We start from the raw sequence: 27365 nt of genomic DNA, 5'->3' as shown, positions 1-27365 counted from the left end.
ATCTGTGGCCGCGGGGTGACGGTCCAGGGGACGGACCAGGAGATGGGCCAGGGCACGGGCTGACTCAGGGACTGAGGGTCTGGAAATGCTTGCAAGGATTGCTTTAGATGGAGACAGCTGTCTTTGTGACTCTATTTTAGGACAGCTGCTGCCCTTGCCGTGGGGGCTGGGTGCCTTGGAAAGGACACGGTTCCTTCCCGATCAGATCAGCCTGGGTGACTTGGGTGTCTAGATCTCTGATTCCTCTGCCATCCAACTGCCCCACCCCCGGGGGGCTCTGACAACCACAGCGAGGGCACTTACTAAGTACTTACCAGCGAGAGTACTTACTAAGCCGAGAGGAGAGTGGGGAGACAATTCCCAGAGTTTCATCTTCTTGCCGGTTTCATCAGCTGCACCTGGTATTGATGGATTCAGGGGGGCTCCCGGGGCTCCTCACTGCCAGCTTCTAAGGTGCTCCTGCTGCTGCTGAGGAAAGAGTGGGGTAGACGTTTGGGGTTCCAGGCTGCATTTTGCCTGTGGGTTCAATCTGGTAATAACTAAAGTACTTCATAATATTATTACTAATTATTATATACATTATGAACAATAATTCCAGTGTCTCCAATGTGCCAGGAGCTGTGCTGAGTGCTTTATCTGACACCCCCTCCAACGGGTATGTGTTATTATCATTGTTCTCATTTCGCACACGATGCTCAGAGAGGTTGAAGAACTTGATCAAAGTGAACAGAACAAATGGAGAAGCAGAGGCTGCCAGTCGGCTTCCAGCATCCGTGGTCCCATCACTACACCATGTGCTCCAGGCACCAGTGACTCCCCTCCCCTTCCCCTTATCAGGGTTGGGGACAGGACAATTTCCTCTTTCTTAGCATTGGCCAGATCCCAGAATCCTCATTACAGCTGACTTGGGGGGCACCTGTCCCCTCTGTGACTAATCAGTATGTCTCCGTGTAGCCCAGAGCGGGACACCATATCCCCCAGTCGAGTCCCTACGGACCCCCAGATGGGACAACACAGGGCCCACCAAGGACGATCGGGTGGCTCATTGAATGAGTCGCTATTTTGCCTGTGAACATGTGGTGGCCCCTGGAGGGGGTGCCCCCAGAAGGCATCTCAAGGGCCACCCAACTCTTCCTAGACCATCTGCACTTTCCTTTGAGACCTCCCAAAGATCAGTAGTGGAGTCCAGCTTCTTCAAATGGTCAAGGAAGGTAGGGCTCGGGGGACCCAGCCGCAGGGGACAAGAGGGGAGGGAGCGGGGTCCCTGCCAGGGCCCCAGGGTTCTGATGGTGCTCAGATCTCTTTCTTCATCCGTCCAAACCCCACTCAGGTCAGCTTGGCCTCAGCAGCCCCCGAAATCTTTCCTCTGGTTCCAGACTTCAGACCCTTTCCTAGAGTTCTCAGGAGATCATGTGTTTATGGAGCAGCGTCTCTGCCTACAGGAGTCAGGGTTCAAGAGCCACAGGCTGTGGTCTGTCCTCAGTGGGTCTGGAACTTTCCAGGAAGCAGTCAGATAGTGGTAGTGGACCATACCATGCTTTGGGGCAGGGCAGGGGACAAGGCAGTCCGGACAGAGCTCTGCAACCAGACTGGCTTGACAGACAGTCCGTTGACGTGTGAGCTCTGTGGTAACAGGCAAGTCACTTCCCACCTCAGAGCCCTGGGTTTCTCACCTGGAAAATGGGGATCAAGGCTCAGATCTCCCTGAGTTGACGTGAGCATTGACTCAGGCAGGAAGCCTCTAGCATCAGGCCAAGCACATAGGCTCAGACAATGCCGGCGCTTCCCTGTGGGCCTCTCAGGGCCTCAGCCTCCCCATCTGTGTCACGAGGGTGTGCACTGTGCAGGCTGAATCCTCTACCGCAGTGGTTGGGGTGGCTCTGGGTCTGTGCTAGGACAGCTGGGTCTGTCTCAGCGGTCACCCTTAGCCGGGTGACCTTGGGCAGATCACTAAAGGATGCTGACAGCTCTGAGAATCCACTTCTTTATCAGTAAAATGGGAACAATCCTATCCCGACCAAGGGTGGTTGTGAAGACATGCAGATTAAACACAGTGATTCATTCATTTATTTATTTATTTTTAAATATGTTTTTTATTTTGAGAGAGAGAGCACAAGCAGAGGGGAGGGGCAGAGAGAGAGGGAGAAGCACACGCCCCGCAGAGCAGAGAGCCCGATGCAGAGCTCGATCCCAGGACCCCAGGATCATGGCCTGAGCCAAAGGCAGACGCTTAACCAACTGAGCCACCCAGGTGCCCCCATAAGGATTTTTTAAAAAGATTTACTTATTTATTTATTATTGGGGGTGGGGTGAGGGGAGGGGCAGAGAAATCCTTCAGCCTATTCCTAACTGAACTTGGAGCCTGATGCTAGGCTCAGTCCCAGGACCCCAAGATCCTGACCGGGGTCGAAATCAAGAGTTGGCAGCTTAACCAGCTGAGCCACTCATGTGTCCCCAAACACAATGACTTTTAAAAGTGCATTTTGTGTCACCAAGCGCCATGCAAAATACCAATCATTATTCCCTGATTGTGTGGAATCTCACAGTAGGGATTATCACCTGAGTGTCTCCATTTGCGACCCACACCAGGGGGGTGAAGGGCTCCGGAAGGTGGGCGTGTGTGGCTCTGGGATGAGGCCTGGGTAGGCAGAAGTCTTGAGGGGTGCGTTCCTGGCAGGGGGGTGTTGAGGACTGGGAAGAACATGCTTTGTGTGGGGCCAGGAGCGCAGCAGAACTGAGCAGGGGGAGCTGGAAGGGAAATCTCCAGTCTGCCTACACTTGCCTCCCTAATTTTGCTTGAGGGCCAGAAGGGGTCTATGGCCTGGAGGGGCCTAATTATTCTTCTAGCCATTTCGACCCAGGGCTCTTGGAGCTTCTTTTTCAGGCTTATAATAGACAATGCTAATGTCCTTATTAATATTTAATAGTAATGATGCTAATAATGCCATGCATTTATGTGGTCTCTCCAAAGAGCTCAAGGAACCCTGAGTTCTTTATTTTAATGGAACAATATGGCTAATGTGGGGGGAGGCAGGGGCAGTGGAGAGAGACTGAGTCATGGGGAGGGTGAAGCACAGAGAGGTCAGATTGTTGAGCCAAGGTCACGGAGCGGGGGAGGTGGAACCAGGACTAGGAATGGGTGCTTGGGCTCCCTGCTTGGAGCTCTGCCCTCAACTCCATGGGGGTATCAGGGTCTGAGAAGGACATACCTGGTGGGGGCATCTTTTGGTCCTGGCAAGACCAAAATGTCCCTGGTTGGGAGCAGCTGTGACTCTGGATGTGCGCTGGGCTGCGGAGAAGTGGCCGCTGACTGGTTTATGACGACTGCCTAGGGTGGCTAATGGGCGGCCATGGGACATGAAAGCTGGGGCAGGTGAGGACACAGGGGGGGTCCTCGGCCAGGCTCTGCAGGCCTCCCAGAGTCTCAGGCCAGACTCATATTTTCCAGGATCCCTGGATATCCGATGCCTAATTTCTTAGAAGCAGTTTAAATCAACCCATGTCAGGGCACTGACCCTTTCTCTAATTGCTCAGCCTACTTGCGCTGACTTGGCTATCTTTATGTTCCCCACCATAATTTTTTAGGGCCAAAAATGTAACCCAAATCTATAGTTATGCAAAAGATGGTACGTTAGAATTTTGAGGCTTCGGTGTCCTGGTACACTACCCAAGGGGGCTGTATTTACACAAGACCAGTGACTTGTGCCCCCTGGAAGGAGATAACACACAGCAGAGCAGAAGCCAATGGGCTTTGGAGTCAGACAAATATGGATTTCAGTTCCACCTACTTTACTGATTTGTTGTGTGACCTTAGGCTTCTCTAAGCCTCAATTTTCTCATCTGTAAAATGGAGGCGACACCATCTGCCTTAAAGGGTTATATGGATCAGAGGAAGTGACATACATGTGTTGGGCAGCAGGAGAGGGGGCAGTGGAAGGTTCCAGCACCCTCGCAGGCAGTGTCCAATGTGGGTGATCCCAAAGATGGTCTCTTGATCAGGCCATTCCTGAGATGTGACCTCAGTGAGTCTCTGCTGGCTAGTCTCCCTCAGTTTCTGCCCATTTCTGAGTCGTCTGCTTTAGCCATTGATTCTGTGATCCACGGGATAGCTAAAGTTCCTTTTTGCTTATGATGGTCAGAGTCTGCATTCTTTGTCTGCAACCAAAAACCTGGATTGATTCAGAACTTAAAAATCCTAGTACAGTGCCTGGAATGAAAGAAGTGTTCCACAAATGATAGCCAGAAATTGTTAGAAAATTATGGCCATCCATCCATCTACCCACCCATCCATCATCTGTCTTTCTATCCATCATCCACCCACTTACCAAGCAAATATTGAGTACCTTTGCACTAAGCACTGTGCCAAATGCTGGGGATACTGAAGACAATAAGACACGATACACCCTCTTGAGATGCTCACAGTATAATGGTGGGGTGATAGGCACAAATCATCAAAATATAGTAAGAGCTGTCAACCAAGTTTGCACAAACTATCACGGAGGGGCACCTGCCTTGGCCTACTTCGGATGAGAAACAGAGAAAATATTTTACCTGAGTCCTGAAGGAACGTCTGAACTCACCAGGTAGCGGTGGCACGGGCTGGGAGGAAGTAGGGCAGCTGTGGCTCCAGGAAGTTCTAAGAGCGTGTGCAAAGGCAGCAGCAGAGCCTGAAGAGCTTGGGGAGGGAGAGAGCCAACATGTCTGCACTTGAAGTTTCAAAGAAGGAAGGAGGCTGGAGCGATCGGCCAGTCCCATCCATGAAGAGCCTTATGAACCCTACGGGGGGCTTCATCAAAGACAGTCGGAAGCTACTGGAGGGGTCTGAGCAGGCAAGAGGCAGGCTGAGACATGTCCTTTGGAAGCCCACTTTGGGGTGGTGGGGAGGGTTGAATGCACAGAGCAGACACAGACTGGAAGGCAGGGAGGCCAACTAGTCAGGCATGGGCAGAGGAGAGGTGATGAGGACCTAGAAGGATCCTTGGGGCTTCAACCTGCCCTGGACAGCCAGAAGTCTTCACTTGAATGCCTGTGGGTGTCTCACATCCCAACCCCTTACCCCATTCCCCTGACCATCAAGATTCATGTGTCAGCTTGGCTAGGCTATAGTAATTTAATCAAATACTGATCTAGGGATGGCCATGAAGGTATTTGGTAGCTGTGGTTAACATCTATAATCAGCTGACTTCAAAGAGATTACCCTTGGGGTGCCTGGGTGGCTCAGTTGGTTAAGTGTCTGCCTTCACCTCAGGTCGTGATCTCAGGGTCCTGGGATCGAGCCCTGCATCGGGCTCCCTGCTCAACGGGAAGTCTGCTTCTCCCTCTCGCTCTGCCCCTTCCCCCACTTGTGCGCACACTCCCTCTCTCTCACATAAATAAATAAAATCTTTTTTTAAGAAGAAAAAAAAAGGAGATGACCCCCCATAATGTGGGTGGGCCTCATCCAATCAGTTGAAGGGTCTTAAAAGCTCAACTGAGGTTTTCCTGAGGAAGAAGACATTCTGCTCTCAAACTGCAGCTTCAGCACTTGCCTGGTTCCCAGCCTTTCTGCTCGTCTACGGAAGACAGCACCAGCCCCCACAGTTGGATAAGTCAGTTCCTTGGAATGAATCATATCTATGTGTCTGTGTGTACACACACATATATAGGACACAAATGTACAGGCACACACACACACACATCCTACCCATTCCGTTTCTCAGGAGAACCCTGACTGATACACCTCCCCTTGTCCTCCTGCTGCCCCTCTTGGGTCCTGTGCCCCCACGAATGGTACCTTCCAGACCCTCCAGACCCTCCAGACCCTCCAGAACTTCACCTCCTCTCCTCCACCCCCCCTGCCCCCTGGTATCCTACTAACCACTCAGCCCTCAGAGGCCTCCTTTGTGCGTGTCCCACGGTCTTGGCTCTGACCCTCACGGGCTGCATCTGAATTCTGACCATCTCGTCCTCTCCAGCCTTCCTCTCCGGTCTCAGTCCTTCCTATCCCCCCACCCCCCAGACTGCAGTCAGAGCGAGCTCCCTAAAATGCAAATCAGAGCCTGTCACTCTCCTGCTAAAAATTCTTTAACATCTCCTGCCTCTGGGTTGGTGCCAGGCTTCGTCCTGTGACCCAGGAGATCATCAGATCTGCCCCATCTTTAGCTCTGCCCTTTCCTGTTGCCTTGCCCCACCCACTCTCTCCTGCCACCGTGACCTGCCTGCCCTTTCTGGAAGGGGCTAGATTCTCTCATTTCACCCTCTTTGTGCTGTTCCTGATTGGGAACAGTCATCTTCCTCCCTTGGGTACACCTGCTTAAGTCCTCCGTGCTCTCAGAAATTGGCCCAGTGCTCACTGACTCTCTCTTAGGGCCTGGGCAGGCCTGTTCCTTCGTGGGCATGTCCTTCAGGGATCTGTCCAGGATTGGTGTCTCCACCCAGGATGTTCTGGCTTTGCGCTCTCGGCAGAGCGTCCAGTGTGCAATATATACTTGTTAAATGAGCTGACGTGGGGTATCCATTCCTCTGCAGTTCAGGATGGGGGTGGCGGAGACCATGTCGGGGTGCAACTGACTTCTCTTCCCCCAATCTCGGGTGTTCCGGAGGCAGGGCAAGTACCAGCCCGTTTAGCGCAGGCTCCTTTGAATGGATCGAGCAAGGGGAGCTTGGGCTAGGGGGAGGCCTTCAGTCACCACCTCAGCCAGATGTCACGGTGCAGGGCACAGTCCCTACGTGCTGGCCCAGCCTGAGGGCCTGTGGGAGAAGCTGCCCCCGGGGCCAGAGAACCAGCCTGATGGGCCGGTCCTCCACCCGGCAGAGGCTGAGAGGTGGGTACAGACCTTCCCAGGAGGAGACTGAAGTCCAGGGTCAGCTTGGTGATGTGCAGCCCGTGAGATCACATGGGCTTTGTGCTCAGAACGTCCCTGCCTATTTCATGCTCTTCTGCGGCTGTCTTGGAATTATTAATAATTTTTTAAAGATTTTATTTATTTATTTGACAGAAAGAGAGAGAGAGAGAGAGAGACATTGAGAGAGGGAACACAAGCAGGGGGAGTGGGAGAGCAAGAAGCAGGCTTCCCACTGAGTAGGGAGCCCAACGCGGGGCTCGATTCCAGGACTCTTGGATCATGACCTGAGCTGAAGGCAGACCCTTAAGGACAGAGTCACGCAGGCGCCTCAAAATTATGAATAATTTTTGAAGAAGAGCCTTGCATTCTCATTTTGCGTCAGGCGCTGCAAATTACGTAGTCAGTCCTGCTGGGCTTAGTGGGGCTACCCCACCAAAAAACGGTCCCCAGAGTTATTAGGACCAAGGGACTGGGGGTGACTGGCTCCCTCCACCCCCTTGCAGGACCAGGACCCCATTCACAGCGTCAGCCTCTGGGCCTGACTTTGTCCATTGTGTAGGGACAGGTCAGCCGGAAACCTGGGCCATTCCTCTGAGATCCTTGAAGCCAGGAGCACGGCGCGGGTGCTGAGAATGAATGCATTTTACGTTTTTAGATGGTTGAAAAACTAAAAAGAAGACTATTCCATGACACGTGAAAATAAGATGAGATTCACATGTCAGCGTTCATCAAGGTGCATTGGTGCACAGCCCCGCCTACTCATTTATGGTCCGGCCGCCTTCGTGCCACGCCGGGGCAATAGAGGCCGTGTGGCTTCCAAAGCCGAAACTATTTACCACCTGGACCTTTGCAGAAGAGGCTTGCCAAACCCTAGCAAAGCTGTCCCTTGTCCCTCAGTCTCTGGGAGCCAGGCGGAGGTGTCAGTCACTGATACTCAGGTTTCTGGTTTCCTTCTTACCTTAGCTCGGTGGCTCTCAACCAGAGGACCTCCGGCAGCGTCTGGGACATTTTTGGTTCTCAAGGGTGCGTGTGGGGCGGAATGTGTGCCCGTAACGTCTGCGGGGAGGTCAGGGATGTCGCTGAACATCCTATAATGTACACGGCAGCCCTCTCTCCCCCTAAGCATCACCCAGCCCCGAATGTCAGCAGTAACGAGGTTGGGATCTCTATGCAGAAGCTCGGGACGCAGGCATGGCAGATTCCTGGTAGGCCTTCTAGGCAGAGGAATCAGCCAGAACGTCCACTGCTCTGCTAGTGAGCGGCCCAAAGACCGTGTGTACAGGGTGCGCGTGTGTGTTGGGGCGGGGGGACAATGAGAAGGACCAAACGAGGGTTTGGTCCTTGACTTTCCTACACCTGTTGGGACCCTGACAGGAAGGACTAATGTTCCCTGAAGTTCCCTGAGGCACGGGACAGGTGCTCCTCTACTTAGGTGAGTTTGGTCCTGGAAGGGGAGATGGTTATTGAGGCTGCTGGACAAGGCCACAAGGAGAGGTGCCGGGGGCTGGGGACATAGAGAGGGGACCTGGAGGTGTTCCCAGGGGACCAGGCGAGCAGGGCGCTCGTGCTGACGGAAGAAGCGTGAGGTGTGGGAGCCTCAGGGAAGGGGCTGGCACGGCTCCCACTCGACCTTCTGGAGAGTGACAGGAACAGATGCGGTGACTGTCAAATGAGACGCTCCTGGCACTTGGGGAAATTGCAGAATTAACAAAAGGAGGGTTGCTTTCAGGGAGCACAAGCAGGGGCGCGGTGTGTACAGCTGGACTGGCCTCTGGGGACTCCCTTTGCTTGAAGGGCAGGGAGCAGGGGTCCTCCTGCCTGGCCTCTGGGCTGCTTGGGGGTTGGGAAAGGGTGGGCAGAGGCAGAGCTGTCAGGCCTGGGGGCAGGACAGGGTCAGGTGAGAGCCAAGGCCAGGGCCAGGCTGCACGTAGCCTGGAGTCGGGTAAGTGGCAGGGCTGTCTGGAGGTCATTTCATCTAGCCTCCTGCCTCTAGGTCCAGCCCCAGCAGATGGCATCTTGCCAGCTGAGGATCCAGGCAGGGGGGCCCTCAGCAGGAATGAGAATTCACCAGCTGTTACTTGCGCAGCCCCCAGAAGAAGCAACCAGCTCTCTCGGAAACTGCATGGACAAAGAGGCATACGTCTGAGGGTCTGCAGGAAGCCGGTGCCTTCCCTGCTGGAGGGTGAGCAGTGGGAGTGGCCGGAGCTGGCCTGGCCTTAGCTGGGACGCCTCCTGGCCTGCGCCGAGAGGCAGGAGGCTGCGCGAGTAGCACTGTGTGGCTCGCGGTAACTGAGGAAGTTTTGTGGTAGGGCGGAATGGAGGCAGGAGGCTTGGACTCCATGCTCCTAAAAGCTATTAAAAGCTCAGTAAAAGAGAAGCACAATAAGCCATTTCCCTAGCGGGGATGGTTTTAATTGCAAGGTGGAGCTAATTTAGACCCAAAGAAAACACTTTCTAAGGCTGAGATACAGGGAACCAGATTGGAGACGGGGAAGCTGTGGAATCTTTCCGAGGTGTCAGGGATCTGCCTGCGTGGCCTGGAGGCCGGGGCTGGCTGAGTAACCCCCCCCCGCCCCGCCCCCGAGGCAGCCGGTCCTGGGAGCAGCTTTGTCCTTGCTTGGCAGACCCGTCTTCTTCCTCGTTTCTGGATCTGCCGCAGCTGCAGTCTAGATGGGAGACTGAGGGCAGGGAAGCTGGCGACTCCCGACATTCTACAGGCCCCTGGGAATTGGTTCTGAGAGCCCCCCTACAGGAAGAGCCTGGCCTGTCCATCCGGGAAGTAGCTGGAAGTTAGAGCAGGGGGCTGGGGGGCGAAGGACAGCAGACAGATGCAAAGGGTCACGCCCCTCATTTGCTGGAGGGCCATCCTTCTCCCTGTCAAAGATCTGGGGTGGGGGTAGCCCACCGACAGACGCGTGGCGGCGGAGGGGGTGCAGCTGCTGGCCCCCTCCCCATTGGCCAGCCATCCTTGGCTTCTTCCCCCTTCCTTGCTGGTTTCCCCGGAGCCTGCTACATTGTTAGCTCGTGCCCCGGGGGACAGACCTCAGATGGAGGGAAGCGGGTGTGTGTTTTGTTTTGGGGGGTGGAGGGAATCTTTGAACCAAGAACCTATTTGGCTAATGAAGTCGTAATTACTCCCAGCTCACTAATAGGATGAAAGCGGGGGCGGGGGGCTCCGTTAAAAGCCACTGATGGACCCACAAGAGGGTGCCTGACAGCCCTGAAGCGGGGCTGGGAGATCGGAAATGGATGTCAGGGCTGGGGGCAGGGAGGAAAGGGGGTGCAGAGGCTCCCCCCTGGTCTAGGTCCTGCCTATGTCTGGGTACCATGCATGTTCACGGTCCTCAGTTTGGGATAGGATGAGGTTCTGGAGAATGATCGTATTGCTCTTCTGGCCCCCAGCTCTCCCAGAGCAGCATGGCGCCCAGCTGTCTGTGTTGGGTTGTGTTGGGATGGGGGAGGCTAGAGGGCCAGGTTCAGCCAGCTTCAGAGTCTGAAGCTCTCAGACGATTTCTGTTGGCTTTGGAATGAGTGTATTTGTAGGTTTGTGTATTTCGTCCCACTCCTGGCCCGGGGAAACCTCACAGCCCTTGCAGACGCTGGCTGGCCACAGTCTGAACAGGACACCTGCTCTCCCCAAGGAGCTTAGCTAGTGCATTGCTGGGTCGCAGGAGCCGGGTGGGGAGCCAGTCTAGGATTTAGCATTTGATGTGGGGGATCTATGGAATGGAGGGATGGACCAGGGCTCACACCTGCTGGTCTGCAGGTCTGAGGCGGTGCTCATAACTTAGGAGGGGCCGAGCCTTCTCCGGGAGCCTGCTGACTGACCACTGAACCTATGGCCCTGTCCCCCTGCCTGGGGGCTCCAGAGCGTGTTCTGTCCCCCTGGCAGCGAGCCTGCAGCTTGATGAGCTCGGTTATACCAGGGCTCAGCGCCATGGAAAACGTGGGAAGGAGGCCCAGGTGGCTGGAAGGGAGGACTTTCTGTTTTGTGCTTTGTTTTTCAGGGAGGTGGCTGCTGGGCCTGGGGGTGGAGAAGGGTGGCAGATTTTAGCCATTCTGGACCTCCAGTAGGATGGCGTGGATGATGATCTCTGCCAAACCTCCGGTCCCTGGAGAGGAATGCTGTTGGTGTTGAGAAGGAAGGAGCCGTGTGGCCTGGAAGAGGGGCTTTCTCCTACCCTAAGCTTGGGAGTTAGGCTCCAGAATCTGGGGGGGAAATGGTCTTCCCTACCGGGTGACTTCCTCCCTGTCCCAATCCCATGGGGATCAGAGGTACGCAGGCTGGCAGAGTCCTGTCGTTCTCTCTTAGGACAAACCTGGGCCTTCTGGATGGCTGGCCTCATTCTCTTCTGCCCCAGGGACTGCCCGGGGGGCAGAGGTTGGTGCTGTGTCTTAACCACCAGCCTGGAGGAGAAGCAGCGGGAGGGAGGGAGGTGGAAGACGGACAGTCCTTCCCGATAAGCAGGAGTACCCGGGTTCCTAGGCTTTAAACAGAGACAAGAGCACTTAGGGGACTTTGGGAAAGTTAATTGATGGGGCTGTAGCATGAACCTCTCTACCTCTCAATACCGATCACTGGCCCTTACATCCAGCCACTCCGAACCTGGTAAACGAGCTTTCAGGAAGAGAGATACTGCCTGACACACATCAACCCCCCACCCCACCCCGTGCCCCCTTGTCAATACAGCACAGACTGAGCCACTGGTGGGCACAGACAAACGAGGCCCACCTGCGTGGGAGGGGGAGGGCTGCCTTGCAGAGTTTGTAGACTGGGCAGGCACAGAAGGGACAAGTCCTTGCAGTGGCAGTGAACCCATGCTGAAGGTCAAGGTGGATGAGGGTTGGCGAGTAGGGTGGGGTGCGGGACAGGGGGAGGGAAGGTCAGGAGCAGCTCCTTGAAGAGAAACACGCTTGGGGGCTAGGCTGGTCATGAAAGGTGGGATTTGAGACTTCCTGGAGGGCTTCTGAAGGACGAAATAGAGGTTAGGGAGAACATTCCAGAATGCAGAAGAAGGGGAAAGCCTAAGGGGATTCATTCATTTCTGTACGTTTAATGCATTATTATATAATATTTACCACGTATCAGACACTCTTCTTAGAACTTCCCACATTTAACTGATTTCATGCTCACACCAACGTATGAGAAAGCTGCGGTCACAATCTCCGTCCTACTGAGGAAGAATCAAAGGTCAGTCACCCAGCCAGTGCCTCCCTTATCTTTTGAGTCCTGGCTGTTTTTTTCCTATTACCCAAGGCAGACTTGGAGCCGGGTGAGCGCTGGCAGCTAGCTTGGCCCCTCACTGCAGGACCCTGAGCAGCCTGGCACCCACGACCCTCTCCCCTGGGCTCCCCGGGGCCAGGGTCTGGAGCCTGCATGGCCCCCCACCCGCACCCCAGCAGAGCAGAGCAGTGAGGGGTAAATCCCGGTCGGCCACATTGACAAGCCAGCAGGGGCTGCACAGGCAGGACGCCAGTGGGGGCACCGAGCGCCAGGCCTGATTCGTCACGGCGATGCCCGTTCATACCCCCAGGGTCCTGGCCCACAGGGAGGTATTCGAGTCCCACGGGCCTGGCAGCGGGCTCTGACTTTGTCAGCTTAGTGGGGATAGTATCCAGCCCTTAGCCGCCCAGCTTCCCTGCGTGGTGGGACATAACCTGCCTCAGGGGGCTGGTGTGGGGGTCATAGGAGAGAATTTCCATAAAGTGCCCATCGCTCTCCCCGCACAGACGGCGGGCGTCAATGTCATTAGTGGCTCTCCTCTGAAGTCACTTAATGTAAATGTACTGTGACCCAAATACCATCTGGTGCCCTCGTGCCTCTGACATGGATGGAAACGGATCAGTTCCCCTGCCAATCCCACGCTCCGTGAACGTTGAAGGCTCTCGCACGATGTCTGCTAATGCCTGGGGGGCGCGCTCTGACGTTGACATTCTCCTGCCGTCTCTGCTTCACCCTGCATTACTTTGGATGTAGAATTCACCAACTTTGCTAGTTTTTCTAAAAGATCCGCTCGTGTGAAGCAAATTCATCCATTGGGTAGATGCGAGTGACACTTCAGAGTGGGGGCACTGGGAGGGGACGACGCATCCTAGAGTACCCGGTCTTGTCACTGTCCCTGTCATCTAGCGCTCCTCACACATTAGCCCGAATCAGAATCACCGAGAATGTCCATCTCTCTAAGTTCCCGGTCCATCGGGATGCTGCCGGTCTAGGGACCGCACGAACAGAAGTACGGATCTTCCTGCTGCCTGTCTCTGCTCCTCATCTGCCCCCCACTCTTGCCCTGGGGTTCCAAAAGCTCCCTCCCCCCAATAATGCAGGACTGTCCCTTGGCCTTTCTGCAAACTCCCTACCCCATCAGTCCCAGACCCTTCCCTGAATAGGATTCAGCCTTGTTAGAGGGCAATTGTGATGTTAAATATTCACTAAGTAATTTCATTTGTTTGCTTCAGAGTGGCCGTTTCCCCTGTCTACACAAAGCCCTGCTTCCCCGCAGTGGGGTCTGGGGCTAATCAGCAGCAAGTTCAGGGGCGGGGGTGGGGGTGGGAGTGGAGCTTGGGAGTGGGCTGTTGGGCCGCAGCTGTGGCTCCAAATTGCTCTGAGGCCCACTGCCTGGTTCTTGCTCCAGCAGGAACTGACATCAAACAAATGGGCTCTGATGCATTAAGTGGGGAGGGGAGGCTAAAGTGGCCCTCCCCTACCTTCCGCCACCTAATACGGTTTCGAGCAGTAGTGGCTGCCTTGATGAAAGGGGCTGTAATGAATTCCCAGGTCCCATCCCTTTGGGGGCAGCTGGGCAAGATGGGGTAGAGCCTTCACTCTTAATGAAGATTGGAAGATGACTTGTCGCCTCCCACTGGGTCAGTTAATCCAACCCATGCTGGAGATTAGCATTTCTAATGGGCTGGGAGGCGCAGCCTTCTGGAGACAGGGATGAGGGATGATGCGTATTCTGGGAATCCCTTGGGCCCCGAAGGGAGGCAGCCGCTTTGTCTGGCCTCAGTTGAATGGAGGTTGGCTTTCTTCAAATAAGATGCTTTCTTCATCCCTCCATTTCTGTCCCTTTGTGTGTGTGTGTGGGGGGGGGGGAGTTCCTGCTCCAAAAGTGGGCCAGCGGAATGCCCACGGCCCCCAGAAAGTCACATCCAAGTCCAATATCCAAATAGTATCCAAAGAAGATGACACAGAAGTCTTGAATTCACCCAGCCACCACATCAAAGGAATGCCTGGTCACCCATTCATTCGTTTTCACTCATTTTGTGGGTGCTGTGTACGGGCCACTGGGCTGTGGACCCACAGGGGACAAAAATTTCTCATACTCAAGATGTTTACAATTTTGTGAAAGAAATAGGCAACACATGACGGGGACTGTCTGGGAACGACAAAAAAACATAGCTGTTCTGGGGGCAGAGCGAGGGCATCCGAATCCGACTGTGCAGCCGTGTGCGTGTGTGTGCGCGTGCGTGCGCGCGTGAGTGCAGAACACACACGTCCTTACACAGGCTACATCAGGTCGTGGGGAAGACTTCACCTGAGCTGATTGTTAAAGATCAGCCCTCTGGGACCCAGCACGAGGCCACTGTTTGCTGCCAAGAGTCCAGGAGAGATGATTTGCAAGGAGAAGGGATATTGGAAGGGTTTGGAATGGGAGAGAGGAAAGAGCCTGGAATCAGGTGTTGCTGGGAATCAGGGCCGGTTGTGGACATCAACTCCAGTGATTACGAATTATCTAGAAGGGGAAGGGCAGGAGGAGGGTGTGCCAAGCAGACACACCTTTGGGCCTTCATTCATTTGCTGAACCACATTTACTGAGTCCTTTGTCCTGGATACTATAACACTGATTCTTTTTTAAAAGTAAACTAGTCCCTGGGGATGCCTGGGTGGCTCAGTTGGCTGGTCAGCTGCCTTCAGCTCAGGTCATGATCCCAGCATCCTGGGATCGAGTCCCATATCGGGCTCCTTGCTTGGCAGGAAGCCTGCTTCTCCCTCTGCCTCTGCCTGCCACTCTGTCTGCCTGTGCTCACTCTCGCTCCTCTCTCTCTGACAAATAAATAAATAAAATCTTAAAAAAAAAAAAGTAAACTAGTCCCAACATGGGGCTCGAACTCATGACCCTGAGATTAAGACTCATAGGCTCTATAGACTGAGCCAGGCAGGTGTCCCTCCAGCATTGCTTTTGCTTACCTGTTTCTCATGACATTCTGAGCTTCCTGAGGACTGGAACTCTATGCTAGCTACCTTACAGCATTGATTAGCCCAGAGTAGTTATTAATAGGTATTCTGAGTGGAACTGAATCGCCAAAGATAAGAAGCGTGAGAAATCATTCCATGTCGGGGGCACAGGACAGAGATCGGAATGGCTAGAATTTAGAGTGTTCGTGAAGTGAAAAACAAGGCTGCTGAAGGACGGGTCGAATCACAAAAGGTCTAACATGCCAAGCCAAGGGGTTAAGATTTTATCCTACTGTAGCTGACTGAAGGTACTGTGGTGAACTTGAAGGTCTTGAGAAGGGACAGGATCACATTTGTGTGTTACGAGATCCTTCCAGCCTCCTCTATGAGGAGGTAGTAGGTGGCAGGAAAGGTAAGGACACTGTCAATTCAGAATGAGGGCTTGGGCTGCTGGTGGGGTGGTGCCCATGGACATGAAGGGCAGACTTCACAGACAGCTTGTGAACTTGAGAGTGACGAGGAAAAGATCTTTCACGTATCCCCAGGAGTGAACAGGAAGGTTCAGACGTGGCAGAGACTGCGAGATGCCCCCAAATTCAGGAGGAGCCACGCTCAGAAATAAGGCCTCAGGTCCCGCTCTTTTCTGAGGACTTTTTTTTTTTTTAAATGATTTAATTTATTTATTTGACAGAGAGAGATCACAAGTAGGCAGAGAGGGCAGGGGGGGGTGGGGGAGCAGGCTCCCTGCTGAGCAGAGAGCCCAGATGCGGGGCTCGAGGACCCTGGGATCATGACCTGAGCGGAAGGCAGAGGCTTTAACCCACTGAGACACCCAGGCGCCCCTTTCTGAGGACTTTTGAAGGGAGAGGAAACACAGGCGCGTTAGATTGTTACCTCGTAGTCCCTGATCCAGGAGAGCAGGGCCTGTATTTTCAGGGCAACCCTTTGCCCTTATTTCCCGTTCCATTCAGTTTCTCCCCGAGTGGAACCGTCTCCCAGCCCTGCCCGCTGTCTAGCCCCGGCACCAGCCTGAGGACAGGGCGGTGGGGGGGGGGGGTTTACAACATCTGGGGGTCCCGCGCCATTCACTCTGCCTGGGATGACGGCCAAAGGGGCGCTCCTTAGTGGGAATTAGCCCAACTCCAGGCCGGGAGAATTAAGAAAGGAGGCGTAACTGTGCTCGGTCCCCCTCCACCGACACAGCCTTCTCTGCTTCTTTCCCTATTTCCTATTTCCTATTCCCTTTCTCCATTTCCTATTTCCCTCCCCTGTTTGCTTGTTGGTTGAGATTCCTTGGAGTCTACGGAGACAGGTTCTGGGTTTGTTGTAAGCTGTATTATTCATTCCTTCAACAATATGAACTGTGCCGGCATTCTCCCACCTCAGGGCAGGGGTGCTGACAGGGGGAGGGCAGGACACAGAGCTTCATCGCACACGGCTCCCCTCCTCCCAGCATCCCCATCACGGCACGTCCTCAGTGGCGCCCAGGCACACATACAGGCCAGCTGAATTGGGCTCTCTCGGCGGCTGCACACGTGCCTGTCGCTGTACGGTCAAAACACAGATTGTGTCCGCGAGGCCCCCAGGATAAGACCGACTTCAAGAAGGGGGCTGGTCTTGCAGAATCCTCGAAGTGAGGGCTGTCTGGAGTCCCCAAGAACTCCTTTTTTGATTCTGTTGTCGATCCTGACAACCCTGTACCCCTTTCCATGAACTAAAGAAAATGAACAGATCACCTGGCCAGAGTCCATTTTGAACAACTTTTATTATACGTTTAGTGTTCTCTATACAAAAGAAATCAGTTGTTGTTTGTTTGTTTGTTTTTTTTACAGTGATTCCAAAAAAAAAAAAAAAAAAAAGAATTCTGAATAATTTGGCCTTTTCATTGCTCATGCAGTCAGTTTATAAGTCCACGTATTAGATGGTCCTCTGCGGCCCGGAAGTCTTCCCTGCTGAAGGTCGCACGTGACACCCTCAGATCCGCATCTGTCGCTGACAACGTTGGTTAATGCAAAAGAACTCTCAAAGAGGAAAGAACGTGATGTGAGAGGGGTTAAAACAAGGTCTGCCATGGAGAGTTAAATTTTTAACCAATGGAAAAAAGATCAGACCACTCTGCAGGTATGTGGGTGTGTGGGAGAACATGGAGATGGCAGGGAAAAAAATCTCCCCCTGGAAGGAACAATGCGGCACTATGTTGGGGGGAAGCGGGTGCCGGGGGAGGGGGGAGGCAGGGAGAGAGGTCCTCTGGGGCCAGCGTGGGCTCGGGGTGGGACCGGGACAGAAGGCGACCATGTCACAGGCGACTGATGCTCAGCCCAGGAGGAGTGTGAAGTTGGCAAAGAGCTGGGAGCCGGGCAGAGGGACAACACTGACTGAGGATGTCCAACTGGGAGGGATCAAGAAAAAAACCCAAAAAACCAACAACAACAGGGGCAGGGTCAACTGATCGGCATCGTTTTTGAACAAGAAACAGAGTAGGGCACAAAATTCTGGATTTCTTCTCCCAGATTTTTGTGTTTATTGCTTCACTGAACTCTTTCTGTGTGCTGTACTCCAGCCCAGTGAACCCCAGGGTGGCAGAGCCTCTGTGGCCCAGCCGCCCCTCAGCACCCCATGGCCGAGGGCCCGAAGGATGCAGCCTGCTGGGGGCCCCGAGTGTCACGGAACAAGAGACGCCACTCCAGACTACAGTCCAGACTTCACAGTGACAGACACCAGTCGGCTCCTCACTCTCCCAGCCGGGGTCTGCCCCACGCAGCTGGCTTCCCCACGGGCTGTCACAGACAGACTGTTCTCAATCTCAGAAAAATCCTTTGTGTCTTTCATTTTGGGAGGTGTACGGGGCATGGGGAGAAGTGATATGAGGTACAGACAGATGTGAAGTTACAGCTCTATTTCCAAGGAGGCACCTGCGGGCAGTTAGAGAACCCCAGACAAGGACTGGGTCACTCAGCCGAGTGACCTCGGGCCAGTCCCTTCCCCTTTGTGGATTTTAGTGTCCTCGTCTGTCCGAAGAGTCCTGTCCATGAGATCAGCTCTGTGATTCCCACAAGTGCTGCGGTTTGAAGCTCTCCAAAGCGACGCGCTCTGAGACTGAGCTCGTTTCTACCCTTAGCATCAGACAACTTCTGTTTAATACTACTGTGTCAATGGAGGTGCACTGGTTGGGGGTGTGGCGCGGGACACTGCTCGGTGGAGACTCGTGGCTTCCCTGGGTGGTGGTCCTGTCCCTCTGATCCTTCTCTGAACCTATCTCGGGAAGGCTGTTCTCAACAGGGGAGGGAAGGAAGGGCGCTGCCCAGGCTTGGGCGGGGCGGGCTGGTGAGAGCAGCAAGGTTGGTTTGACCTCCCATGGGCTGGCCCCTAACTGATTTAGGGGATGGGTTGCCAGGAGCTGGGTTCTGCCTAGAGCCCTGCCTCCTCCTGGCTTTTTAAGCTTTTTGTTTCATTCATGTGTTTCCTCCATTTTTTTTTTTTTTCAATCAGGGAACTCCTACATGCTACTTCTAAGCCACCACGTGAAGCTCAGCCAAGATCCACCGGGTGGTTTCTTCCTAGCAGATGTGTGTGTGTTTGGCAGGGACGGCAGGAGTGCTGACCCCGGTGTCCCGAATGGGGAGCTCGCCTGTGCCCGCACCCAAGGAACTGGCTGCCCTCCCCCTGAGAGCTGGGGGAGCCTCCCTTCCTCAGTGTTGGTGAAGCAGCCTTGCTAAGATTGAGGCAAAGTGTGTTCAATCCTCGCTGCTTCTGTCCCACGGGCTGTTTGGGACTCTCTGTGGCTTGGCTCGGATCCTGCAAAGGGCCCCTGGACCCTTAAAGATCCTCTGCCCCGGGTTCTCCCAGGGAAGCTTCCCTCTCCTTTGGATCAGACTCTCGGTTCTGTCTGCAGGAATCCTTCAAGAGGGGTCCAACCTCTCAAGTGGGCCAGAGACAATGTCATAATCTGTACTGTTCCCCCTGCAAGCGCTGCCCTACTGTGTGGCTGTGCCCGTGCACAGGTGCTGGGTGTGGGCGGGGGAAAACCCACACCTGTCTGCAGCCCTTTCCTCAGGCTGTGTCCGGGGAAGCGATGAAAGCCAAATCTGACCCAGGTTGCAGAGACCCCCCAGCCAGCGTGTGCAGTGTTGGCACTGGCTGCTTCTGGGACAGCTGGACCCTCCTCCAGACCTTGGGACTTGCCAGGAAGGGGTAGACCAGATGCCCCCACCCTAGGGCAAAGACAATGGACAAGGGAAAGAGCTGGTCTGGTTTTCCCTTTAGCTGAGCCTCAACTATCTCCTCAAAACTAAGATAAGGAAAGATGGGTCCCCTTCACAAAAGCCAGGCAGGGTGGGAGGCAGCTGTCCCTGGCCCTGCAGCACTGTACGCCTTAGTCACTGGCCTTCCTGCTCCTTCAGCTGGGTTCCTGTCCCTCCGTGGGCACAGGTATTCAAAGGAGGGATGACACAGGGGAACTGGAGGCACCAACATACAGACAAGTCAAGCAACTTGCCCCAAGGGGCAGACCAAAGAGACTCAGGAAGCAGGACTGGTCCTCGACCCCACCCCACAGGGGACCCCCCCTCCCCATCTTCCTCAGCCTCGTGGACTACGTGCTCTTGCCGGAGCTTCTCCCTTGGACCCTGGAGCAACCGGAGGCTTGAGAACTCAAGGTGCCCCCAACCAATGCCCACTGTGTCCTGCATCTCAGCTCCAGCCCTGGGAGGGCAGGGCTCACATGTGACTATGGCTCAGACTAGAAGTTCAAGGCTGTTTCCTGAGCCCACAGCTTTGGTGGCTCGGCACAGACAGGTGAGACCGCAGCACAGGCAACAGGGCTTCTGGAATCACTGAGAGACTCCCCCACCCCCTACAGCCAGGCAGGCAGAAGCACTGACGGTGTCACCGTCTCCTGGCCCCGTGGTTGGTATGTTTTTGGGCGGTTGCTTGAGAGCCCTAGTGGGCAGGGTGTGCGGGACAATACTGCTTTCTGGCTGAGTGGGCTGGGCTCTGGCACGGGCTCATGGGAAATGGACAATCTCTTCCTGGAAGGGCTGCTCCCTAACCCTGCCCTACACACACCTCTCTAAGCATCTCTGCTCAGAGGAGACGGCTTCTCCGGGCTCAGGTGGGCTCCTACCTGCCAGGAGGGCTGGGTGGTGTGGCGGTGTGGACGGCGCCTCTCCATGTGGCTTCCCGCACGGCCTTCCAACACGGAGGGAGCTGGTTCCGAGCGGGCATGACACACACGAAGAGCAGATAGGCTGAGCAATCATCTCTCCCCCAGACCCCTGGGCAGCAGGAGGCCTTCTGCGGTCCTCAGGTGCACAGCCGGGGGGATGGGCACCATGACAGTGCACGGTCCCCTTACCCAAAGAGCCGGCCTGCGGTGCACTGAGCTCACTGGTGTGGGGGTGTCGCATGGGGGGGTGGGGCCCAAGACACTGTCTACTCTGCTCAGATCCAGAGCATATTCTGGAAAGGCTGTTCCTTTAATTCAGTTTATAGGCACACTTCCCTGACGTTCCCTGGAGAGGCTGGGCTTGGGTGCAGGATTGCCCAGCTGTAGAGGAAAGCCAGAGGAGGGGGCCCCTAAGCTCACTCCTAGCCCCCCGTGATTCACCCTGACTCCATTCAGCATGAGGGAGCTGTCCCTGGGTCTTCTGGGCTGCAAAGGCTGGCCACGGCTGGGGCCAAAGGCCAGGCACCTGCTCTCAGGTTCAAACAGCACAACTGGCTCAGCTCTGGGCTATGGTTTCTTACCTGCAGACAGAGTGCGTGTGTCTATGTGCCTGACCTTCAGCTGACTGATTATGAAGGGATGCCAACATTGCTAATACCTTTGTGGTGTAAACGTGTGGCAAACGATGCTTTGATCGAGCCTCTGAAGGATGCAGCTCCGTTGCCGCCCAGGCTGCCGGGCGAGCAGCTGGAGGCTCGGACCAGAGGCTGTGCCCGTGGCAGGCAGTCCAGATGGGGGGTCAGCTTCCCCCTCCCGAAACCAGCTCTAGCTGCAGCGACCGCTACCAGGTTGCTCTCAGGCTCAAGATCTCTCTCTGAGGCTAGGTACCTTTGGTTTCAGAAACGGATTAGGTGGGGAGGCTGAAGGCCGCGCCTTGGGTCTCTGAGCACTGCAGGCTGTGTGGGTCTCGGGCTGGGCAACGGGGTGCAGGGCACGAGGTGAGCGGCTGCTCTGGGTCTGTGGTGATGTTTGCTGGGGCCGCCCCATTCTTGAGAGACATCGCTGGAGGCTTCGAGGTTTACGGGCAGGAGCTGGGGACCTGGTTGCTGCAGGGCCACATCAGAGCTGCGTAAGGCATCCGGAGGGCGCGAGGTCCCCAGGCCAGGCTCTCCAGCGCGATCAGCGTGGTGTTCCCGCGCACTCTCCTGATATGTAAATACCCCGAGGACAGGACACACTGGTTCGGTCTTGGGGGGCGGCACGGTGTGAAACACCACTTTCGACGTCTTACAGAATTGATGGAGGAGATGCTACTTGCTAGAGGCGAAAGGGGGAGCAGCACCTTGTATCCCCAAACACATCAGCAAAGCTTCTGCATCGCCTGGTTCCATCCCCGGGAGGGTAGCAGCGGGGATCCCTGACCAGGTGTGGGGGGTGCCCTCATCCCTCGAGGCAGGGTGCACGGTCCTCTCTCCCACATCCCGGGTTTCACCGATGGGGAGGAAGGAAGTCCAAACCCAGCCCATTCCTTCTCTCCTGAGGTGAGCACAGCTCCCCAGGGACCAGACGCCCGGTTTCCTTCTGCTTGAGGTACTCGGCCACTGGCTTCGAAGCTCTTCCCATCCGTGGCCGCTCCCGCTCCTCAGACTCCTTCAGAGCTGGCGCAGCTCTTGTCTGGGACACGCTGGGGGAAGGGGCAGGGTGAGAGCCAGGAGCAAGAGGTAAGCCCACCTCCCGACTGAACCAGAGCGGGGCAAGGAGGCCTGCCCACTCTCTCCCTGCCAAAAATACTGTCATTTTCCAGAAAGCAGCCAAGCCCAGCTCAGCAACTGACAAGGCCAAGGCGCATGGGTTGGGGGCCTGGGGAGGCATCTGGCGAGAAAGGCATCCTTCGGAAATACGTTGGCCCGGGGTGGGGGCGGTGTGAATACGACAGCTTTTCTACAACATCTTTTACAGGTCAGTCCTTTTGCCCATCTGGGGGAGAATCCACCCATTCTTTCTTTGTCCAGGGACATTTCTTCGAAAGGAAAAGAAAATGGAGACGCTGGGTCTGGACGGGGAAGATGCACAAAAGAAAAATAAGGATAACGCGGAGGGCCGTGACCAACAGAAACCGGTGAGTGCGCGTGCGGAGGGCAAGGGCGGGCCAGGGTGGGGGAGGCTCCAGCCTGGCGGCCGGGAGGCTGAGCGAAGGGCTGGGCTCCCTCCAGCTGAGCTTAGCCAGGACTCCTCCACACGGTGGCACCCCGGGGGTGCAGGGGCGGTCATCGGGAGGGGGCTTGGGGATGGCTGGGCCGTCACTGGTCCTCACAGCTTGGCAGACCCCCTTGTTGTACCCTTGTCCCTGAAGAAGGTGGCGGCTGTGTGGTAGGTCTGCGGTGGCTTCATCTCCCCCTCTCCCCTCCTCCCACTTGCAAAGTAGTGGCTGTGTCCTGGGCCAGGGGACTCCGTTAGGCCAGAGAATAGATGGCGTTGACAGGCGACGTGGCCTCTGAGCTTTCATTGCCCTCTGTCTCCTCCTTGTCCTTTTTGACCGTGTACTGGCCGATGAAGGACCCGTCCTCGTTGAACTGCCCCTCGCCACCCTCGCCATAGTCCACCAGGCTGTCGTCACTCTCCTGCTGCTTGATGGTGCCATCCAGGGACGTCTGGCTGCCCTGCAGGGGCTTGTTGTCCTCGTCACTGGCCAGAGAGAGACAGAGAATCAGAGCCTGGCCTGGTCCAGCATCGCTTAAACCAAGGTGCGGTAGCACCGGGCCGTTGGCCTCTCGCCGAGCACATGGGCTACGCAGCTCCGAGAGGGGAGGACCTCAGAGGTCACCGGTCAGCCTCTCCCACCCCCGAGCCCTCCCCTGCCTGGCTGGATTATGGCGGGAACCCGTGGCCTGGAGAGGACCAGGTTTCTCCCTGGCGTCTTCTCCCATGTGAGGTGGGAAGGGGGTGCCTGGCTGGGCCTGGAGCCCAGTCTTCTGACTCCCGTCTGGGGTCAGCCGCCCCACGGTGAGGACAGCCAGCTACCAGGAGACGAGGCAGGATGGGGTGGGTCAAAGAGCTGGGGTGTGGTCCTGTGGCCCCGAGAATGCCTTTCTTTTCCCTGGGCCTTCGTCTCTCCATCAAGAGGGGTTGGACTTGCTTTGACTCTCTGTGATCTGGGTGGCCCCTGTCTGGAAAGGCTCTGCCCTTGGCAAAAAGCAACGGGTCTGGGCCATGGAGAGAGAAGCCTCTCCCCGGGCTCTCCCTTCCCCACCGTGCTGTGCTTTCCTCGTCCAGCCCCCTCATTACAAGTAGGGGCTGTCAGCGAGGCAGAGGTGGTGGGGGTTGGGGGACCAGGAGCCAAACAGGTCACCCACCTGTAGTCAAAGGAGCCGTCCTCTTCCTTGGGGTCTTCGGGGCCCAGGGGAACATCCTTCTTTTCTCGCACTTGGCCGATAAGAGAAGCAAAGACACAGACACGGTGATTATGCCCCTGTACCCTGGGACCCCAACTGTAAAGTCGGTGACACTCTCTCTTTCAACACGGCACCATCGGTGCCTCCCTTATTCGGGCTTCCTGCATTTAACCAGCTGTCAGCTTGACGCCCCGCCGCCTCCTCATCCCCAGGGTTTCTCTGTTGACAACTGAAACCTCCTCCAGGCTGCCCCTTCCCCCACCCCCACCTTTCCACGGGGTTGCCCCCCCACCCAGCACCACCAAATGGATGTGATTTTTTTCTTTGGCCCCTCTCTTATTCTGTTCTGCAGCATAAGTATTTGTGCTCCGTTTGTAAAAGCCCCCAACAGGGGGCCCTGGGCCGAGGGGACGTTCCGTAGGCACCTTTGGGATAGAAAATGCTCTTCCGGCTGTGACCTCACTAGTGTGTGGGACCCTCTTCTCCCACGCTTCCTCTGTGGTTTGCACACACCCATCTCACGCCCTGTCTTGCTGGGCTGTGATCTTCCTGCTGGGCCCCTGCTGTGTCTTGAGGGAGATCACCTTTCTTTTCCAGGTCCTTGGCACCCAGCACAGAGTCTACCATGAAGTCTAGCACGAAGGTTGGAGCCCGGGCCTCATGGTTTGCTCATTTTTCTAGTGGACTAGGGCCTTACCTTGCAGCTGGAGGGAAGGAGGTAAGCTGTGAGAAGAACTTTCTGGAAAGCAACACTGTCTAATAGGTAAAGGAAGCTTCAAAGTTGATCTGATGAGTTGGGGGGTGAGCTCAATAAGGCTACTCTTCTCCCTGACTCTGGCTTTCTCTTTTTCAGGAGAAAAACAATCCCAACACAGCACAATAAGGTGAAAGGAAACAGTATTTGCCAATAAAGAATTATAATTTCCTGCTCTCCCTCACAGACACCTGCCTCACTTAAATCACAGGCAAAACCCTTTAGAATCCTAGGGTCTGAGGATACGTGGACAGGGTAAAGAGAATCTTCTCTCTGAGTTGAGTTTTAGGGGGACCCTGGAGGAGGACTCATTTAGAGGGAGGGAGAGGCAGGCATTTGGGGAGCATGGCCCGTGCTTGGCAATAGAGCTTTGGGGGTCAGGGAGCAATTTCATTCTGCAGTCCGGCAGGATTTTTGCTCGCTGGGTCATCCATTATCCTGTCTCCTGTCATTCTACCCACCCCATCCCAGACAGATGGTTTTGTTGCCCCTATTTGAAAAAGCAATCAATATTTCCAGAAGCAGGAATGCCAGAGGTCCTCGTCCTTGACCTTGGTTTGTCTGGGCTGGTGGATCTTGAGGCACCCAGAAGAGCAATGGCTCTTTGGGATGCTAGGGAAGCCCAGAGCTCTTTACTGATGGGGTCTGTACCAATGCAGGCCACCCCTGAGCCTCTGGGGGCTCTTCGAGCAGGAGCTCCTGACCCTCTGCCAGGGGTCTGTCATTACAGCCCAGAGAGCCTCTCTCATGGGCGTGCTGCTTCCATCCAGACCCTCCCTTCTCTGTTCTCTCCTTCTCATGGTTAGAGAAAATGCTTTTCTTCCTTCTTCCTTCCTTGGGACATGGGATCCTAATGAGATTCAGGCTGAAAAAAGCCAATTTACTGAGCAGACAGCTGGTGAGTCAAGAGGAGGGAAGGTCATTCTTAATGGGAGTCACGGCTCCTTCCGTCCCCTCTCTGGAGCTGCCTGGACCGTTCCATCCACCCACCTCAGGCGAACTTGATTAACTCAAGTGCTTTCTGGCAGCTCTAAGATGCACAGACCAGGGGAGAGGACTGTCTGTCCAAGCTTGGCAAGGGTTAGGCTTGCCGGGAGAACCTGAGCCCCCTGGATATGGCCGGGGAATCCTGGGAATGCTGGCCCCATGTCCCCAAGCCCGTTCCTCTCGTACATCCTACCTGGGTACTTGCCGCCCCGACTCCTCTTGATGAAACAGACGATGAGCAGGATCAGCACCAGGAGGGCGATGGCACACATGAGCCCAATGAACCAGCCCTGGGTGGCGATGTCGGCCTGGTTGTTGGTGTAAGCTGGGGAGGGGCAGGAGCAGAGACATGAGCGATTTCCCGGGGGGTGGAGGTGAGCAGGGAAACGTGAGGGAAGAATGGCTATTTCATGTCGATGTTCCTCCTCGAGCCTTAAGCTACTACCTAGCAGCCCTCTGGCCCGAACCACCCCGCTACAGGGACGGAGAGAAAATAATTAAAGAGCCAAGGTCCAGAGGTCAGAAAAGAGGCACAGGAAAGGGATATAGGAAGCAGAATAAGCAGCAGAAGGCTGAACAGGTCCTCTAGGAAGGGGAAGTTTCCTAAGGATGGGGCACGGCATTCTTCAAACCAGATGGCTGGTTACAGCCTGCTGGGGGTGGACAGAAGGCCAGAGATTGGCCCTGAAAGTTCGAGTCCCCATGAATGAGCCTGGGATGAGGAAACGGGACTCTGCTACCCATTAGGGAACGGAGGCCGTGGCTACATTGCAAAAACCTGTTCCGAGAACACCTTCACGGGCCCGCACAGGCCCCGAACAGCGACCTTTCCCACCGATATGTTCCCGAAGCCAACCAGGTCTCCTTGCCAGGGGTCCTGGCTGGAGTGTCGTTCCAGAACGCCGTGTGCTTTCTCACGTTCCCCCAGCTGGGCTGTGTGCTCCCTTACAGCAGACAGTCCCTGTGCGGGTACCCCCAGTTGGGCTGAGGCCATGCCTTCTGCGCACCCCATGCCATTTCAGAGCACGTCCATGCATGGAGACCCCCCCCTCCCATGACCGTGAGTCCCTCCCTAGCCCCACCTGGAGTGCGTGAAGACATGTCTCGACCTGAGTAGACCCCTTCATAGTTCAAGGAGCACGAGAGTAGGCCCAGAGCACAGGAGCTCAGCTGCCATCTCACGGTATCCCGAATGACGCAACTGTTGGCATTAGGATTTGGGAGGGGGTGTGTAGTGGGCAGGACCCCCACCCCGACTCTTCTTTCTATGGACTAGAGAGCACAAGCGCCCCTTCTTGAAACCCAGCCTGCCATGGGAACCAAGACTGGGGAGGAGAGGCAGGATCCAAGCCACCCGAGCAGACCCAAAGTAAGCCCGAAGCCCGCCAAGTGAGCTGAGGGGTCGTCTCACAGCGCCTGTCGACAGCAGGGTCCCAGAGAGCCCACAGAGCCTAAGCCAAGCACGGGGCTTCCTCCCGGGTGGGGGGGCACAAGGAACAGGGGGTGACCCAGAGCCCTCGTGCCCCATAGTCTTTATCCCATGCCTTTTTGTGGGGCAAGCATCGGGGTGCAATCCTACCCTTTGCTCTTCTTGGACAGAGAAACTGTCTTTATCGTCTTCCCGGTGCCTAGGTAAGGTCATGGCACCAGGAAGGGTCTGGACAGATGGGGAAGACAGGAGCAAGCACTTTTGTGCTCTCTGCCCTCGTGCTCACCTGGTCTGTGGATGTTGTTGTGGGGGACGCCCCCTCCCTCACACTCCGGCAGGCTGCTCCTTGGACAGTGTCACAGAGATCCTCCTAGAACCCCACGTCTGAGCAAATCACTTTCTCAGTCCAACCCTCCAATGCGTCCCACTGCTACCGGGGAAACACATGCCGCCTATCCCGTCCCGGCAGGCCCCACCCGGGCTGACCCCGGACCCTTCTCCAGGCGGGTCTCCCACCCTCTCTCCTCCAGCCACACCGGCCGCTCACCTCCCTACCTCGGGCCTTTCCATGTGCTGCTCTTCCTTCAGATGGCCGCCTCACCCACCGGCCTCTCCTCCTAGAAAGGCCTTCCCAGCTAA

General features: G+C 55.6%; 1 protein-coding gene across 23 annotated transcripts in view; it reads right to left on the bottom strand.

Moving 5' to 3' along the window:
• Window positions 1–18450: 18450 nt before the first annotated feature.
• The window catches only part of NFASC (neurofascin), a 174416-nt gene continuing 165501 nt past the window's right edge, over window positions 18451–27365 (bottom strand). For all 23 annotated transcript variants that reach the window (XM_032318194.1, XM_032318200.1, XM_032318196.1 and 20 more), the window contains 3 exons: window positions 25491–25622; window positions 23518–23587; window positions 18451–22849 (listed from right to left, as the gene is read on the bottom strand). In XM_032318194.1, the coding sequence (XP_032174085.1) occupies window positions 22618–22849; window positions 23518–23587; window positions 25491–25622 (434 nt within the window). In that variant the 3' untranslated portion in view covers window positions 18451–22617. The remainder of the gene's footprint in view (window positions 22850–23517; window positions 23588–25490; window positions 25623–27365) is intronic.

Source organism: Mustela erminea, chromosome 17 (assembly GCF_009829155.1).
Source record: "Mustela erminea isolate mMusErm1 chromosome 17, mMusErm1.Pri, whole genome shotgun sequence".
Classification (NCBI taxonomy): Eukaryota; Metazoa; Chordata; class Mammalia; order Carnivora; family Mustelidae; genus Mustela; species Mustela erminea.
Note: the sequence above shows the minus strand (reverse complement) of the source record. Positions and strands in the feature narration are given on the sequence as shown.